This window comes from Periophthalmus magnuspinnatus, chromosome 3 (assembly GCF_009829125.3).
Source record: "Periophthalmus magnuspinnatus isolate fPerMag1 chromosome 3, fPerMag1.2.pri, whole genome shotgun sequence".
Lineage (NCBI taxonomy): Eukaryota > Metazoa > Chordata > Actinopteri > Gobiiformes > Gobiidae > Periophthalmus > Periophthalmus magnuspinnatus.
In genome coordinates, this window is record NC_047128.1 from 25,296,891 (window position 1) to 25,316,868 (window position 19,978).

Below are 19,978 nucleotides of genomic sequence, written 5' to 3' on the forward strand. Positions count from 1 at the left end.
GAAAAAATCTGTCTTTGACCATCTGCACAGAGATCAGAGTAATCACGACTTAAGTGATGTGATGTCATCTTGTCTGTTACAAGAAGCAAAGCAATGCATCAATCCTCCCACAGTCAAACCAAAAAGGCTCCAACTGACTAAACCCTAATGGGATCTCAAATGGTTGCTTAATATAATTGCCCTCATTGCCTATTGCATGTGTATGGAGCAGATGATGTGCGTTAGGGCTGTAGTTATTGTTGGGTGTTTGCAGACTTGGGCTGGGAGGAAATCCGAGGTATAAGGCTAAAAGCAGGACCCTGGTTAGGAGACAGTGGAGATGGCACTTTATGGCTTTGGTGGCCACGGCCCATGTAAGAATATGGTTGTCCATTACAGCAAGCCCTATTAGGTTAATGACTTTAGCAGTTTTATGGGTTTAAGCTCATTACTTAGACAGTTCAATCTAATCAGCTGCTGTGCTGGCAACCTCTATGACAGCAACTGGTTTTGGTGAAAACAGACCCAAGGGTCTTCCCTGCAAGGGTCCAGAGACTTTCACTGTTCTGCACAGTAAAATGTGTAACGTGTCCTGTATGAAAAATCATCTAGTTTCAGCAAACAAGTCCAAATTCATTTTTATGTAAAAATGTTCTCTTTTCTTGGTCCTTCTCACAGGAATCTACCTGTGATCAGTGGGAGACAATGATGAAAAACAGCAGCCTCATAAGCTCAATCAGCACTGTTTTTTTTGTTGCCTCATTCAATAAAGACATTCATAGGTTCACACTGAGGTACATGCCTCTGTCAGTGCAGGGCACATCAGTCAAGTCTGCAATGTTCAGGATAAAATGCATCATTCATTGAATTAATCAATATTTCATCAGTTCATCAGACTGATAATTGTGTTATAACAATCCAGCCACAAAGCAGTTACATGTTGTCTTTTCAAATTTAAATTTCAAATCAAATAGAAAGTGAACGCTTCAATGATTTAGGACTAGGATTTCAGATTCTAAATCTAATATGTTTGATTATGTGTGACCACAAAAGGAGTGCCACAAGGAATGGAGAGTAAAATCTTACAACAGAGACTGTAGATTAAACCTCATTGCCATTGATCAGTCTGAGCAATTTATTTATTTAAATTTTAATTAAAACTTTTACAGGCCAGTATAGCATGACAAGGGGTAAAGAGTGGAGAGGGCATTCAGAGCTAGAGAATCGAGCTGATAACACTGAGGCTGGCACAGAACTTGGCATTTATGGTGCAGATTAGAGCCCACTCCACTACTAGGGAGCACAATTTAAAGAGTTTTCATTTGTGCTTTCATTTTAGTACCCTTATAAAAGTGATGATATGGATTTACAACCTCACACATAGTGCTGTGCAACCTGCAAGAGTCTGACAGTCTATGAGGGAAATGTACCTAGAAATGAAGACGTGTGTGCCGGAGTGGGATGAAGATGAAGATCCGCAGGTGATATTCCCCCTTTTTTCAAATCTGCTGTCCAACGAATGTAGCTCTAGGAGACTTTCAGTAACTGTAAAGGATCTGAAATATCATGTCCAAGACAGAGAAACTATAAGTAATGTCTTTATTCTTGAGCGTAAATACATTTTACAAAAAATGAGACATGGCCAGTACAAATCAGATAACTACTATATTTAGCCCTCTGATTATATCTGATTTTCAGTACACACGTTTACATGCACAAAAGAAATCCGATCATCAAAAACACCCGGTGACATGTATCAGTTAATCAATATATTTTTAGAATAACTGCTGTATTTTGAAGAAAAAGTATAGTATGAAAATAATTTGAAAACAATGCATTCAACCTTAACATTCCTTGTCAAAACCTGCACAGATGTGAACAATCAGAAAAAAAAAGAATAAGAATAAGAATAAGCGCACCAAATGTAACTATATTGCCGTCATTTCAATAATCTGATAATGATGATATTTTGGTGTGGACGTAAACCTAGCCAGTGTAAGATTATTTGTTACTATTAGACAATACTATTACAGGCAATGTTTCCCACAGAAAATGAGAATGAATGGATGAGTAGAGGTTTGCACATAATCACCACAATTCCCTTTAAAGAGGATTTACTACAATATCTCACGTATGACTAGTGCTGCTGTGGCTGTGTGTGGCTGAAGAGTTGAGGCGACCGGAGGCTGCTTGATAACAGAATGCTTGTGTTCGCCGCTCGGCTGAACACCAATCACTTCCTCTTTCAGATAAAGAGGAGAGCAGTGAAAACAGAGAAGTGAGGAATGTGTGTTGGGGTTGTGTGGCCATAAAATGTTCTGTTTAAAGTTTTAATATTGTACTTTTGCAGACTCAGCTGTCCTTGAGTGAGTGGCTTATCTTGGTTCTTGGGCAGACCCTGTGGGGAAACTAAGAGTGCTGCATCGTGCTTCCAACTGGCCCGTGATGCCTTGACCTCCTGTTCACGTCTAGATTTAGGAGCTAATGGTTGTGACCTCTATTAGTGCCCCTTTCCATCAGGGACTCACCTTGTTCTCCACTCCTACGCATATTAGCCCATCCTACTCCGCTTTGGATTTATATTCTCCACTGTACTAAAAATCCATAATTTCGTCAGTTAATTACTCACTGTTTTAGCTATTGTCAGTATAGCGTCTTCTTTTTTCAATATGTTTGATTATGGCAGTTTTATTTTCTTAACTGTATGCTATAGGTATTACAACAAAAAAAAGATATTTTAAGAATAAATCCCTTCATAATCTAGCTATTATATCAATGTATCTCAGTGGCATTTGTCATGAGCCCCTAAATCTTCTCCTTAATATTGAGTTTGTAACCTGTCCTCATCCTGATATGCAACTCATAAGGGACGGGAGGGGCTGGTCTGCTTGACGTAGGAATCCCAGATGTGCCACCATTGTTCATTTAGCACACAATTGAGATGTGTGTGTTAAATTCCTTTTGCTGTCTAGTCCTGCTTCTGATTTTATCCATCTTGGTTTCTTCTCTTCCCTACCTCTTCCACTGTTTTAACGAGGAACCAATCGCTTGCTAGATTTATAATCAAACCTCTTACCAATGACCAGCTGATGACTACCTTCTATAAATGATGGTATTGCGTTAAATTGATAGGCCATTCGTGGCTGTTTTTCATCATTATCTCCAATAGATTCAAAGGGCTGTCAAGGGCAGAGATGGGAAAATATATTTATTCAATCATTTACTCATGATTCAGGGATGAGGAGGCCACGGTGGTCTGATTTTCAGAGGCTGATAAATTGGTTATGGTGGTGGAGGCGGGATTTAAGCCTAATTGGCCCCTGCCTAAACATGTTGAGTTAGGGAGATTAGGGAGAGAGAGAGTAGAGCGAAGGGTACCTCATTGGTCGGGTCAAAGCTATGACGAGAAGGTCCTTCTGTGTGATGCAGGCTGTGTCGTCACTGAGGAATGAAAGAAAGAATTAATAAGTGTCCCTGAAATGTCGTCATAATTTCCCCAACAAATGAATACATAAAACACTAGTAATTAATTACTGAAAACAAAAAACAAAAAAGTAATTTATTGTTTGCTATTTCGATCTTAAATATGACACCACTATGATTTGGAGAAGACATAAATGATGGAACTAAAGACATAACTAATAATTACATATGACGATAGTATTGGAGAAAAATGTCCATTAACTTTAATAGACATTTTCTGTGTTAGAACATCAGTCTGGATGAAAGACTAGGGGGCAGTCCCAGTAACCTTTCAGCATCACGGTGTGAAGTAAAGCCACTTTGTCAGATGCCTGTGACTGCATCAGATCTACCACAGTTGGTTATTATCGATGTTCCTTGTGGCGTGTTTCACTTTGTGACTTGTACAACAATAATAACACTCAGAAAAGTTCAACTCTTTGATAAGGGATGTACCCTTCTGTATTCAAAAATGTATCATCATTAAAGAGTAGTTGTGTTCTTTGTTATGGCCAGGCTGGCACATGGTATTGTACTCGTATATCTTATGTAAAGAAATGTGAACATGAATCCAAGTGCGGACAATGTGGTGGTCAGTTATATCCATAACACAGCCCACTTCAGAATGACAAGGAATTTACCAAACCTCTTCATCAACATCTTTGTTTTCCCTGAACCTGCGTCTTATTGAGGCTTGAACATCGGACGTAAAAGTCAATGAATTCTTTTAAGCAGGTCTTGATTGGATCAAGACTATAAACGTCTGGCACACACAAGATAAGCTCTGTTATCTGTTATCGTCCGGCAAACCGTGCAACCTCGCTCTGTCCTCTCCATAAGATGAGTAGAGACAGGGAGAAGCGCTGAAAAAGAGACAGGAATACAAGAAAGAATAACACATCAAATAAGTGACAAAACTTTAGCATCACAATTACAATACATGCTGTAAAAATTAGGATTAGTATTTTTTGTAAATTTGACTTTATATATCATAGGCAAATGTAACCATTTGCATTTCATTAGATCTTCCTACTGTTGAACCTACTTCTGGTGACCCTGTAGACCTCAAAGATCTGCCAACAAGCTTGTTTGGTCTAACTGTCTATTAACGGCAATTAGCTTCAATACAACCTAATGGCTGTTTTACAATTTTGGAGTCTCTTTTTGAGCTGTGCATGTGTAATCAGCAGTGAGCACTCAATGAGATGAAGCCAATGAGTCAGAACTGAAGATGGTCTGTCATTATCTGACCTAGGTTTACTTCCTCCATTTAGTTCACCAAAAAGATAAAGGAGAATGGAACTGTTCAAGATGCGCATCTGATGACTATGCTCTCATTATCTGCATTCCTATAATTAGGTTTGGGTGAAATTTATCATATTAACTAATTTAATTAGGTTAATAAACAGTTTTCTATCAAGAAAAAGGGAGAATTTAAATATCAAAACAGCATGGATGTTGAGTTGTTTAGTGTTACAAATATAAAATAATTATCAAGACATGAAAAACATGGAGATACGATTTTAATGTTGTATCTGTATTTCACAGGTGGAGCACATATTCCTTCATAATTCCATGGAAATAGAAATGTGAGACCAACAGAACTTTCTATAGACAGATTAGGCTTGTGGAGATCTGTTTCAGTGCAATAAAACATCAAATAAAAAAGAACCAAAAAGCTTTTATTTATTTTGGGGAAAGAAGTTACACAGTGGGACTTTAACATTCTTATAGTAGTAAGATTTCCCACCAAGCTCCTGTTTGCATTGAACCTGTGGCAGACTGTTGGTGGCTTTATTTTTACTGGTGATGACTATCAGCTAATGAGGCAGCAGCCACAGGACAAAAGCAGAATAATGGTCTATTGACTTCTGGGGGCATGCCTGTAAAGGTGTTACAACAGTCACACTTGTCAGTAAGAGGAAAGGATATTATCACAATATACTTTTTGCTTTGACTTTACTTTTAACTGATTGGTAAACTAACATTTATGCTGTAACACTGATGAAAACCTTTCTTTTGTGTAAAGAAATGCTCACCTTTGGGGATTGCTATTGAGCCTTGTGCACAATGCATGTCAAATAAAGTGACTGTGTGATTTTCTTTTGAATTAAAACATAAAATTAGCACACAAGATAGTGACGATAAACTAAAAAAATTATGAATGTAATAAAGTACTTCAGCAAATCTTTAGAAGAAAAATAGTGTGAATCATATCAAATTCTTCTTAGAGCCTCCAGATGTGTAACCATCTGTAAAAGCTTTATGGTACCCAAAAACAAAAGGTCAACTGTACATTAGCTGAAACGCCACTGCTGCTAAGTGCACGACTTGAATCTGTTCTCGATTAAGATAATCGCTGTTGTCTGTGATCATTCAGAGCCTGGTCAATGTTAGTCCTACAGGCAAATGTTAATTCACAGTTACCGTTAGGTAACCATAGTAGTAACTAGCTGTTTTTAGTAACTATTAGGGAATTAATTATACACATTGAAACAATCTGAAAATCTACAGAATTTAACCCTCAGAATATGAATGCACATTGGGATTGTTTATTTTGTCAGTCATATTAGCAATAGGGATGCAGGTGTTCAAGTAACATGTCTGTTTAAAAAGGCACTTGCCAGGAAATATTGAATGACACTGCATTTATATAAAATGAAGAGAAGAGTGTGCATTCTGTGTTTTAATTTCACATTTAAATGTTTGTGTATCTTGTGTGCCTGCTGCTGGATCACGAAGCAGACCTGAGCAGGAGCAAAGCCACCTTAATCAGACGAGGCAGGACATGTCCGCTCTGTAATAAAGGCCGGAGAGATGCGTAATAGGGAAGAGTAGAGTTTGGATGCGTCGTGTTTCCCAGTGTTTCCAGCCCTGTTTTTTGTATGTGAGCAGAATGACAGTAATACTGTTGTGCCATCAGTAAAAGACAGGCCAAGGGACATGCGGCACACCCAACACTCTGTGTGGGAGTGACATTTCCTCCAGCTTCCCCATTCACAAGAGACTACAAGAAAAACACTTTTAATCTAAGAAGTTCATGCAAACTTCACTTTAGGGTATCAAGGATAATATTTATACAAATATTATGTATGCAGGTTTATTCTAATTATTCACACACCAAACACGTTATTGGCAGACGTGGTTTGTTTGTTTAATATCTGGAGAAACTAATAAATTCTGAAAATATATGAGTAAACCAGATTTTGGAAGGGATTCTTGGTCATTATGAAATTAGCATCATTACAATTATTACAAATATTTAATGTGATGATGGTGAAATGGTATTGGGAGTACGCTCACACTTGTACTTGTACTCCCAGGTCTGAAATGGTAGAACAAGTCTCAGGCTGGTGCTGGGGGCACAACAGCAGGTGAGATGAGCAGGTGAGAATGATTATTGGCAGAGGGAGATGGAAGCAGGCTGGAGGTAGAAGCCAACACGTTGATTGAACTGGACATCTAGAAGTCAGACTGGAGTAAACTCCACAGACAAAACAAAAATAAACTCACCAATAAAACAACCAATGATAAATCTATCTGTGATTAAAGCACAATACTCTTTCTTTTATAGATTCCTACAGAGCAGGTGCTAAAAAAAATATTCCAGTTTTGGGAAAAAGTCCAGTGGAGTGTATTAGGGTGAAATCTTTCCCTAACCTTTACAGACTGATTCTTCGATCATTTCAGAGGGACAGCAAAAGTTGACAAACACTAATTTTGCTAACTTTTAAATGCACAATTTCCCTATAACGTTTTCCTATTTCTGATTTCAGTCAGTTCCAATACCACTTTCCTGCTTCACTGCACAATGATGAGTAAGCTAAACAAGTACACTATAGCGTCACTCAAGCAAGAAAATAACACTGCCCCCTACATTGCATAACCCTAGTAATACACATAATACACATACTGATACAATGATGGATGTATGTCTCTGCAATGATTTATCAGCAACTTGAACTTTAACATCTATAGTCTCCTTATAGCAGCAGTCTGGTGTTTCGTGCGCACTGAACGCTGGAGTTTTGAAGGCAAGTGAATTAGAGGAGGAGGTTGAAGGGGAGGGGTGAGTCCCTATAAGAGCAGCAGCGACCAGCCTCCACGTAGCCAGAAACCCAACTGACAGTGAGGAAGGAAAACACAGACTTACTCCATCAACCTGAACCCACGGGAGTCCTAGGCACCCACACCATTATTTCAGCACAGGTAAGACACTGGAGGGGCACAACAGAAGGGAGCGGGCAAGGAAAAGGGTTAACCTTTGACCCTTGGTACAACATTATATTTTTACTGTAGGTTCATGTTATTGAGCCTGTTTGGATGCTTGATCTTAGCTTTTTCATTACTCTCAGTTGCAATACTCTGAAATATCGACCTGTGTAATTTGTATAGTGTCCTTTCAGCTGAATGCAAACAGCCAGCTAATGATTTTAACATTACATTAACAATCTACTATTGACCTTTACAACTAAGGCCTTTTCACAACACTGACTATATGTTTTGACAAAAATCAATGCATCTCTTTTAGAGGATGTCGTAACGGTGCGGATAGGACCAAAGGATGCAGACCAGAGCAGTTTTAACAGTGTTTATTTACAGCGGTGAAAATGCAGTCTTTAAACAGGTCACAAGAGCAGGTACAGGAACCGGGGAGCGGGAGACGGGTCAGGCGGGTGCGGTGCAGGTAGAGGCGGGCAGGACAGGACCAGGACGGGGATAGAAGCAGGTGCGGTACCAGGGCAGGCGGATCAGACGAAGACCAGAGCGGGGAGCGGGTGACAAACCAGAGACCAGGACCGGACAGGAGACGAGACGAGCAGGAGACGAGACGAGCAGGAGACGAGACGAGCAGGAGACGAGACGAGCAGGAGACAAGACGAGCTGGAAGCGATACCGGGACTGGAACGTGGCGGCAGGAGCTGGGCGAGTAGAGGCAGGAATCTGGAGGGTGCATAAATCCAAATGAGCATTTGCCGGAAAGTACCATATAACAAAGCTTAGCAAGAAACATTCACGTTTTACACGCGGACGGTCTGGCACCGAGTGTAGACTGCCAAGCCTTCTTGTACTCAGCAGCAGGTGGTGGTGATTAGGCTGATGCGCCCCAGGTGCGCACGGGAGGAGTCAGGCACTCCACCCAGCTCCAGACACACAGGTAGGGGAGGGGAAGAGAGCACGGGAGGACAGGGAAACTGACATCATGACAGTACCCCCCCCCTAAGGTCCACCTCCTGGTGGACCCCCAGGCTTGTCAGGATGAGCGCGGTGGAAGTCTCTCACCATGTCGGGATCCAGAATGCGTGCCCTGGGCACCCAGGATCGCTCCTCCGGACCGTAACCCTCCCAATCGACGAGGTACTGGAGGCCCCTACCACGGCGACGAACGTCAATCAGGCGGCGGACGGTGAACGCCGGGTGGCCGTCAATGACTCGGGCGGGCGGTGGGGGATCGGCCGGAGGGCACAGGTCGCTGGTCCGGACTGGTTTAACCTGGGAGACGTGAAAGGTCGGATGAATCCGGAGAGACGGGGGTAACTGGAGGCGCACCGCCGATGGATTTATGATCCTCATGATCTTAAACGGTCCCAGGAATCGGGGGGACAGCTTACGGGAGTCCGTCTTCAGCGGGACCGTCTTGGCGGAGAGCCAAACCATCTGGCCAGGTTGGTATACGGGCGCCGGGACACGGTGGCGATCGGCCGTCGCCTTAGTGCGCGCTCCAGCCCGAAGAAGGGCCGCCCTGGCCTTCTTCCAGATCCGGCGACAGCGCTGGAGATGGCGCTGAACAGACGGGACGGCGAGGTCCCTCTCCTCCGTGGGAAAGAGAGGGGGTTGATATCCCAGCGATGCCTCGAAGGGGGACATACCAGTGGCGGAACTCACGAGGGAGTTGTGAGCGTACTCTATCCAGGGCAGGTGAGTACTCCAGGTCGCGGGGTTGGCGGAGGCTGTGCACCGTAGGGCCGACTCCAGGTCTTGGTTGGCCCGCTCCGTCTGCCCATTAGATTGTGGATGGAACCCGGACGTGAGGCTAACCGTGGCCCCCAAACCGTCGCAGAAAGACCGCCATACCTGAGAGGTGAATTGGGTCCCTCTGTCGGACACGATGTCCACCGGGATGCCGTGGAGTCGGAAGACATGACTGGTCAGCTGGTCGGCAGTTTCTTTGGCTGTGGGGAGCTTAGGCAGGGCAACGAAATGGGCGGCCTTGGAGAAGCGGTCCACAATGGTGAGAACCACCGTGTTCCCCTGGGAAGGGGGAAGGCCCGTCACGAAGTCCAAGGCGATGTGGGACCAAGGGCGACGAGGAACTGGGTCGGGGTCGTTGGTCTGGGCCTCTCGGACGGTGTCCTCGATATCCCAATGGACCGCGGCCACCACACACGAGGAGGGAATAATTGTTTCTGCGGTGACCGGGCTATCCTCCAGGGCGAACTGGCGGGAGAGGGCATCGGGTTTGACGTTCCGAGATCCGGGGCGGTAGGTGAGGAGAAAGTTGAAGCGGCTGAAGAAGAGGGACCAACGAGCTTGACGGGGATTGAGGCGCCTGGCGGACTGGATGTACTCCAAGTTTTTATGGTCGGTCCAGACGATGAATGGTTGCTCCGCCCCTTCGAGCCAGTGGCGCCACTCCTCCAAGGCCAGCTTTACGGCAAGGAGCTCCCGATCCCCCACGTCATAATTGACCTCGGCCGAGGACAATCGCCGGGAAAAGAAGGCGCAGGGACAGAGGCGGTTGTGGGGGTCGAACCTCTGCGAAAGCACGGCCCCCACTCCCGAGTCGGAGGCGTCGACCTCCACGATGAATTGCCGTGAAGGGTCGGGCTGGTGCAGGATGGGAGCGGAGGTAAATAGTCTCTTAAGCTTCTCGAAGGCTGTCATATGGGCGGTGGGGCGGTAAAGAGAGGGCCTTGCTCTTGCTAAAAACCTCCCCCAGGTCGTGATATTCAGCAGGCACCGAGGACAGATTGGGGGTGTCTGGGGACGGATCAGCGACAGGAACGGACCTCCCGGCCGGAGGGAGGGCGGACCGAAGGCACTTGGCGTGGCAATCGGGACTCCAGCCCGAAACTCCGCCCCTGGCCCAATCGAAAACAGGGTTGTGGGCGCGTAGCCAGGGGTAACCAAGGACCAGAGGAGAAGCGGAGGAGGACAGGACATGAAACTGACGGTTCTCTTGGTGGTTGCCGGACAGAATCACGGTGACAGGTTCTGTGATGTGAGTGATGTGCCCCAGAAAACGTCCATTGAGCCCCTGGGCATTTAAGGGGCGTTCGAGGGGCTCCAGGTAGACCCCGAGCTGCTCCGCGACTTGGGCATCAATAAAGTCCCTCTCAGCCCCGGAGTCGATAAGGGCGGAAACGCATAAGGTCTCTGTGCGAACGCACAGGGTGGCGCTGAGCCGCAGTCTATTAGAAGAGTCCAGGATGTGTTGCTCGCCCACCAGTACTCCCAGTGCTACTGGTGGGCCCCCCCTTTTGGCCGAACTGGGCAAGTGACCACATAATGTCCGCGCTCACCGCAGTAGAGGCAAGCCCCGGCCAGACGACGCCTCCGTTGACGCTCCTCGGCCGACACAAGGGTCCTGTCGAGTTGCATGGGCTCATCCGGCGGGGGCGGGGCAGCGCGTGGCTCCGGCGGGACCGGTGACCGGCGTCTCTCTCGGCGACGAGCCCGTAGGCGGTTGTCTATACGGTGAGTGAGGGAGATGAGGGTCCGCAGGTCGGGGGGTTCGTCCCGGGAAACCAATTCATCTTTCAAAGTCTCGTTCAGGCCCCGCACAAACACAGCCCGCAGCGCGCTGTCCGTCCAGTCCAGCTCCGCCGCATGTGTCCAGAATTCAATGGAATAATCCGCTACCGTCCTGGAGCCCTGGCTGAGAGTCAATAACCGGGAGGCAGCATTGTCCTGGTAGTGCGGGTGGTCAAACACCAGCTTAAACGTGGACACAAATTCATTAAAATCCAGGCTATCCACAGACGTCTTCATTAGGCGCGCCTCTGCCCACTGGAGAGCTCTGCCCCGGAGTAATCCACATATATATCGGATCTTGGTGGCCCCCGAGCTGAAACGAGAAGGGCATTGCTGGAACATGAACTCGCACTGGAACAGGAATCCGCGACAGAGGTGAGGTTGTCCAGCATACGGCTCCGGATCCGTGCCTCTCGGCTCCGGGAGGCATGGTGGCGCTCCAGCTGCAGCAGGCGGGGTGACGAGGAGCGCGGCCACCTGGTGGTTAAGCTGTGCCACCTGCTGGGACAATGTCTGATTTAGCTCCAATAGAGTTCGAATGGATTGTTCGTGCTGACCCAGCACCGCCTCGGGGTGAGAGTGCGTGAGGCGGCGCGTCTGGTCCGGATCTGAGCCTGCTTGGTCCATATTGGCCAGACCGTTCTGTCGTAACGGTGCGGATAGGACCAAAGGATGCAGACCAGAGCAGTTTTAACAGTGTTTATTTACAGCGGTGAAAATGCAGTCTTTAAACAGGTCACAAGAGCAGGTACAGGAACCGGGGAGCGGGAGACGGGTCAGGCGGGTGCGGTGCAGGTAGAGGCGGGCAGGACAGGACCAGGACGGGGATAGAAGCAGGTGCGGTACCAGGGCAGGCGGATCAGACGAAGACCAGAGCGGGGAGCGGGTGACAAACCAGAGACCAGGACCGGACAGGAGACGAGACGAGCAGGAGACGAGACGAGCAGGAGACGAGACGAGCAGGAGACGAGACGAGCAGGAGACAAGACGAGCTGGAAGCGATACCGGGACTGGAACGTGGCGGCAGGAGCTGGGCGAGTAGAGGCAGGAATCTGGAGGGTGCATAAATCCAAATGAGCATTTGCCGGAAAGTACCATATAACAAAGCTTAGCAAGAAACATTCACGTTTTACACGCGGACGGTCTGGCACCGAGTGTAGACTGCCAAGCCTTCTTGTACTCAGCAGCAGGTGGTGGTGATTAGGCTGATGCGCCCCAGGTGCGCACGGGAGGAGTCAGGCACTCCACCCAGCTCCAGACACACAGGTAGGGGAGGGGAAGAGAGCACGGGAGGACAGGGAAACTGACATCATGACAGAGGAGAAAGCTGCGTGTTGTGTGTCCTATGACATGTTCAAGGTATTTAAGTAGGGTTCAAATCAGTAGGCAGCAAATACATCCAGAGGGTATGTGGTGATGAGGGCACTTGCACAATGTTGTCACGTCTAGCGATATTTAGTAAAAGGTCATAAATCATCTGTCTTAATTAGTCATGAATCGTTAAGGCCTGATTTACTGCTGTGCTTGAGTGCTTTTGTGAATGAAAGACATCTTAAATGGTGGACATTTGCTTTTATTTGTACCTACGTGAATGTTAGGATAGATGAATTGATGCGGACTTCTGTCGAGGTGCCATTTTAAAATAGAAAACTTTCAAAACCCTCTTTACTCTGTATGACACATTCACCAGTTTCTTGCACTGTAACTTATTTTTTTAAATTAGCATTTTAAAGCTCATAAATGTGATAATTGAGTGAGGAACTTTATTAACATAAATAATGGGATAATCAATGAATTATGTATTCCTCCCTCCCTTTTCTCCTGAGATTTAATGTGACCTTGAATTTCTTATGTATCAGAATCAGAAGACTTTTATTGCCATTGTCAGTGAACACAACTCACTAGAAACTTTCTTCGGTGATAAAGTGCAACATAAAACACTGAATAATAATAATATATAAGTTTAAAAAGATATGCTTAAAAATAAAATAGTCTAAGAATCTATAAATATAATAAAATATATACAAATAAATAAATGTGTTACAATAATGGGTGAGCAATATTGAAATGTTATGAGTGGGCTGTAAAACTAAACACATATTTGTTCAAAATCAAGTATCACTTAATACCCGTTTGGAAGATTATATGGCAAATTTATTATTTTTTGGCTCACTTGAGCTTATTCTGTAGACATTAAAGTCAATATTCAACTGAAACATTTTTGTAATGTAAGCATATTTATATAATTGATATAGGCCTACAGAATATACATCATTACATTTATTAATGAAAAGCTGTATCAAGGAAGTGAAAGAGTTAAACACCCATTTTATTTTATTATTTTAAATAAATTATTCAGTAAGTTTGTCTATACCTGATATCATGTCAAATGATTAAAAAAGGATATTTCTTTTGGTGTCAACTTAAGTTACCTTGTTGGGCTGTAACCTGTCAATTCACACCTCAAGTGTCTCTTGGCTTAAATCTAATTTATGAATCCATCAATGTTGCGCTTTGTGGGTATCTCAAGTTTTTCCACTAAGTTTCATCACCTCAAGAAGAAACCACTAAAGGAAGACTGAATGTGGAAGACAGCAAAAGGATTAGTGAACGACATTAGCTGGTGTGCAGCTGAAGTCCACTCTAGGGTTTTGCTCATGTGGCGTTTAGTCAAATATACAATGTCCTCCCTCACCAGGAGACTGCTCATCCTTTTGTACCACCAAGATGTCATTTAGCCTCTTTCATCTTCTGAAGTGTCCAAGTCCATATTTTAGGCCTGTAGGAACAAATTACATTTCTCGGAACAAGTTCCATAATTGTATGACATCATCACAAAATTAATTTGATTTTCACAAAAAAAAAAATCTCTGCAAAATGAAGATGGGCTAGTGATAGGTGATGCCAGTGATCTTTGTTCTGATCCAATACCACTGCTCAATAAACTAGTCTAAAAACTAAATATATGTGTAGATAAAGTAAAATACAAATAATTTTATACATTGTTTAACAAGCTATGTATTCTTATTAAATTCAATTTTAAGTATCGATGCTTGAGCAGGTGGATCGTTCTGTGACATTATCGATATAGGTACTGATTGGTTATTTGTAGCATAAGAATATTATCAAAACTCAAGTCAAAACTAAAGATTGATAAGCTGTAAATTAACAAAAATGACTGAAATGTAAGAGTTTCTTACCTTAAAAAGGTAGTTCCACTATAAACAAGATCTAAATTGAGCCTGTTAGCATGAGTTCTATGATAGAAGTGCAGGTGTGATGCTATAGGAAGGACTGTAAAGTAATTTACAGAGGCAAGGAAACTATTTTTTCAACCTTAAACCACACAGTAAATATTAACTATTGATTATATAGACACCATATAATAAAGTAAGTCAGCAATATATGCACATAAAAGGTTCATTCTCAAATAGCTAGCTTTGCTTTTTAAGCTCATTTTCTAAAGAGTTTTCCTTTGTAGTAAAAAAAAAGTTGACAGTGACAGCGTGTGGGCCAGACATTAATTTACTTGCGGTGATTGGATCCATTCAGAAGAGAAATTGATTTAGTTTCTGTGTGCCTAGGGCTGTAGGCAAGTCATCTAAGAATTAGTCAACTTGCCTACAGCCCTAGGCAAGACATGCCCTGTGCATCATGGCATTACACTTTCACAAAATCTTTAAGATATCTTGCAAAAACTACTACAGAAAGTACTAGTGACTGAAAAGACAGACTAAACTGTCCAGTCACTCCCAAAACTCCAGTAACTTACCCCATCCTGTCTCTAATATGTATCATAATTTATGAATTTACCTTTAATATATTTCTGATGAAAATACAATGTCATCAGTGAAGAATGTGACTCTTGTCCCCACCTGGGAGGACCACACCACAACGTCACAATCTGAAAACGTCCATTACGGGTTGTGTAGGTAGGGTCAAGGCAGGTTATATATATGGACCTTAAGAATTGACCCATATGGATTCTCTTCTCAATGACCAGCTTACCAGTTAAAACAAAGAGGACAATGTAATTTGAGTGGGCATACGACAAGTTGTCAGTCATAGAGATTTTTTGACAGATAAATGTAGTCCGTTATCTTCCTCCACTCTAAAAAAATAAAGTAACATTTAATTACCTGTCAAACTGACTCATCAACCAACAAAGCCAAGTTGATGATCACGCTTAAATAATTAACGGTCGATTTGTCTTTTTAAAAACGTGCTAGTCCTCTGTGCGTGCTCTTAAATTACTTTACAGTCCTTATCAGATGTAATTGTCCAAGTTCTTATACGAATGATGTAGCCTATAAACTAACTCTGCGGCTTAGTTTAAAAAAAAAAAAAAAAAAAACGTGAAGAAATGTACTATATGTATTGTGTCCATCCAGGCATGCATAATCCGGCTTTAGGACACTTTTGGAGCAGAGAGTCAATTATTTTATATTGGCTGCGTTGATGAGAAATGCCTGTAATGGTGAAAGAAATAATAGAGAAACATTTGCAGTCACTTGCTGTGTGTTGGCATGAAGAGAATTCAGATTAGACCTGGAAAACTTGACTGCAGAATAGTCTTTTTGAAATGGTCTCTGTGGAGTGTTTCCAGTTAAGTTCTAAAAAGCGAGTTATTTTTTTTATTTTTTTTCATATAGCAGGTCATCTGTTTATTGTCCGTGCAATGTAAGACCCCCCCCATCCCCCCACCTCACACCCCCCCTTCCTCACGAAAAGTGCCTCAGAGCTGGACCAGACACTAATGACTTAATTAACTGGTTTATTTAATGGTTAATCAGTTCATTAAAACCGCACTAATTGGGTTTGAAAAGCTCTCCAGAGAATCCGGAAGGCGTCAGGATGAGATACTGCTGCAGGAATCTGAAGTTAAAGAGTGCATGGTAAAATAAAAATGTGATTCTGTCAACTGGACTTAAAGTTGTAGAAGTGAAGACGCTTCGCTGCTCATCCAAGCTGCTTCTTCAGTTCTGGTCAGTACCGGTGTTTTAAGGCAGTGTCCTCCAGCAATCTGACCAGAATCTAATGTTTATTTTACTATTAATCACACCTGGATGACTAAGGGATTACACAGACATCTTTTAAACAGTGCTGTCAATTTTTACTACTTTTTTTTTTAAGTAGATCATTTGTTTTGAAAGTCCAGACAAAGGCTTAGCAAAGTAATTCATTTGACACTATTAGCTGCACACTTTGTAAACTGTAACATGATTCACTGAACTCACTGAATAATCTGTTGTTAATGTTAATTTCTGAATGAAAGCCACAGCTGGGTCCCTCGCGCATTGTTAGCTGTGATGACAGTGGCAGGAAGATGGAGAGTGAGACACATTCAGGACAGATGAGTGCGCCCAAGCTGTCCCCAACTGATGCCATCTGGCAATCACTGCCCACCTTGCCCAAGTCTACCGGTCCACCCGTGTCCTTCAGTGTTTTTCACATATAAACAATTATTAATGAACTAACCACAGATGTTTTCACTATTTCATATCTAAAGCCTAATTAATTTTGATTGAGTTTTCAGAGTCACTGCCTAATAGACAGTTAGAGCAAAGTAAGCAACAATTAAACTTTTATCAGTTTTTAATTACTCTAATCCTTTCAGTACAGACACTTCTATTATACGGTTTGATACAGATTGGTCCGTTTCCTTGGCTTCAAACAGGACTCTGCGTATGCCTTTCTGTGTCTTAAAACCTCGGAGTGTGTGTAAAAACCAGAGCATTATGTGTGTTGTGATTTTACAAGCCCTGTGTGAGGATGTAATGTCAGCACAAACAGTGAGTCAAATTGTGGCCGGAGGCATTAATTGAGGCATCAATTAAAGGAGTTAACGAGTTTGTTTAATGAGATGAAAACTCTCAGTGTGTTTCTGACGTCAGGCTGCACACTCAGGGCTCTTCCCACCAAGATAAGGTCAAACCACTTTATTTCTTTGGTGCATCTTATTCTATTGTATTTTCATTAGTTTGCACAGCCCAGGTCATCTTGTATAAATGTGTTATGTTGTTTGTCTTTGGATTGCAGTTGTTTCCACAAGCTCACTGTTAAATGGTGTATTTTTTTTGTGGATAATTTCTTTGTGTGCAGGTGACAGGGGAATGATGAAGACTACGGTGGCTCTGTTGCTGCTCTGTCTGTGTGATCTCGGACAATGCGACTGCCAGGCAGACTGTCTATCCTGTAACAACATACTGCCCAAACGGCTCAGCTTTAACACCATGGTGAAGAAATGCACTTTTAAAATTTGACAGATTATGTAAAAATAAACTTTTATGAGCTTTAAACCATGTTACGGCAACATGCAACAGCAACATGCAACAGCAACATGCAACAGCGCTCCCTCATCATGAACTCTGAGATGTATTTTGATTGATCCTTACATGTTTCACTAATCTTGTCTATTCTTTTGAAGCGTGAGTGCTCAGAAAATTCAGCTACCCACTATGCTGCCTACTGCTCTGTACTTACTTGTGATTATTCAAAGAAAATCTGAAAAAAATGAAGATCTAGGTACATGCATGGTTCAAAAAAGTCTTGAAGCATTTCACAACAGTTAAAACAAGTAAACTGCTTGTTACAATGAAATTCCACTATTTGAACCCTAAATATATGAACTGGAGTCTGAATTTTTGGAAAAATCACACAGAAAAGTAGGCGAGGATAGGGGGTAAGTGAAAACAAGAATATTCTGAACACTCAATGCAGGACAATACAAGATTAGTCAAACATGCATAAATTAATCAAAATGACTTTGAGTAAGCTAATGATGACATGATTAAATCTATTAAGTCTTTTTTTTTTACATATGTCCCCTTTAAAACGATACATTTACTTTATATAAATAGCAATTCTCCCCTCAAATTTAAGTGTTGATTAAAGAAGTTCTTCAATTTTCACTTGTTTCTTGTGTGCATGTTATGATATTGCATTCACGTAGGCTATCTCTTCTGTTTGTCTTAGGTTTGTCTGATTGAGTGTGAAGGTAACGTCTCCCCAGCTTTTTCCTGGGACTTTTGTCGTAAGGCGCTGCTTATACCATTAGAGGCTATAAAAGGTGTGGCAAGAAAGAGATCTCAGGAGGAGGTGGAATCATTCATGCCAGATGAAGAGGAGCCAGTAGATAGAGAGTTGCTTGTGCCAATGGCCTTACAGCGCTTCGATCATGTGACTCGGGGATTTGGAATTGATGAGAGCGACATGGGGGACACAGCCTACGATTCCCAGAATGCCTTGTCTCTTGAGGACAACTTGGAAAATGAGGCGGGTCAAGGCGAGGTTGATCCTGATGTGGCTACAAGAGCATTGGGTGATGTGGGGTTGAGTGTTGCAAAGAGGTTTGGAGGCTTTGTAAAGGGGAGGCATGGCTACAAGAAGATTATGTCTCCTGGAAGATCATATCAGAAAAGATACGGTGGCTTCATTGGGATTCGAAAGTCAGCCCGCAAGTGGAACAACCAAAAACGTTTCAGTGAATTCCTGAAGCAATACCTAGGCATGAGTACTCGAGCAACTGAATTCAACAGTGTGTCAGAAGACCTCACCTCACAAAATGAAATCTAGCAGGCCTCATCTGTTTGCCTATCACATCATATTTTAGAGCATCCTGGTTTAATAATCAACATCAAAGTCAAGTGTCTCAAGAGGACCACAATCTAAAGCATTATTTCCAAAAAATAAAAGAATTATCTTACTTAATAATCATGTATTCCATTGAACATGAGGACAGTAGGTATCGTTTGTTTATCACGCGTTGTACCAGTACATTATTTTGTGGTTTGAATATCACAGTGCTAATTAGTTCACCCACCCAAAATGGTGGCATATTCAATTCTCACTCATCTGAAATGATCACAGTTGTTTTAGGTTATATGCCGAGAGTCAAGATGGTTTTGGCCTAAGCATTTAAACTGTCAACTTTTGAGCAACCCTCCACTTAACCCTCAGTACATCATTTTGTCATTTTTGCCGTGATGATAATTGGTTAAAAATGATTTCATGCTAATAGCCTGCCTTACACTATATTTCTTGTGATTACTTTAGGTGGCAACGATTACAGCATCATTTTATTTTATTCGTAGTCAGCAAACACTGGTGTGAAAAATAGCTTTATGACACTAATGAATTTGAAATTCAACTACATGCAGTCAATAGATATTAAACCAGAATCAATGTGGGTCTGTCTCACTGGCAGATTCTACACAAAATGGGCAGGCCTTCTGTACACATCAAATGACGTCATGTGCCAAACTGTGTTACACACATCAATCTGCCTAGCCATGGGTTATATAGCCCACAAAAAAAAGTATATTTCTGTATATTTCTGAAATTATTCTGTAGTGGTGTGCAATGTTTTAGTTGTCCATGAAGAAAAGTGTAAATAGTTGTATTTAAATAATGTCAATAAAATAGTTTACTATTTCGTTTGTGACTTGTCATGCAGCAACTAATTATGTGTCTTGGGTTGTTTTATTCTTTTCAAACTCTTATAGTTTTCATAGTAGATTGTTGGAAAAAAAAAATAAAGCAGACAGCACCACTGTGTGGTCATTTATGTAACTGCACCACGTAGAGCCATGGTCTATTCAAACCCACTGCTGCCATATTGATGGCAGTGATTATGATTCATGAAGGTTACACATTTATGATCGTGTGACATGAATAGAACATGAGAAATGGCTGTTTGGTTTAATGTTGATCACAAAAGAACAGCTTTTATAAATGAGCACACGTCGACCTGGTCGGGTTAAATAAGGCTTCTTCTACCTCT

General features: G+C 42.7%; 1 protein-coding gene across 1 annotated transcript; it reads left to right on the forward strand.

Annotated features, from left to right (window-relative positions):
* The first annotated feature begins 7,549 nt into the window (after positions 1-7,549).
* pnoca (prepronociceptin a) lies at positions 7,550-19,656 on the forward strand. The gene is made up of 3 exons (XM_033988903.2): positions 7,550-7,650; positions 17,299-17,432; positions 18,172-19,656. The coding sequence occupies exons 2-3, from the start codon at positions 17,310-17,312 to the stop codon at positions 18,769-18,771; spliced, it is 723 nt and encodes a 240-aa protein (XP_033844794.1). The 5' UTR covers positions 7,550-7,650; positions 17,299-17,309; the 3' UTR covers positions 18,772-19,656.
* Positions 19,657-19,978: the final 322 nt, after the last annotated feature.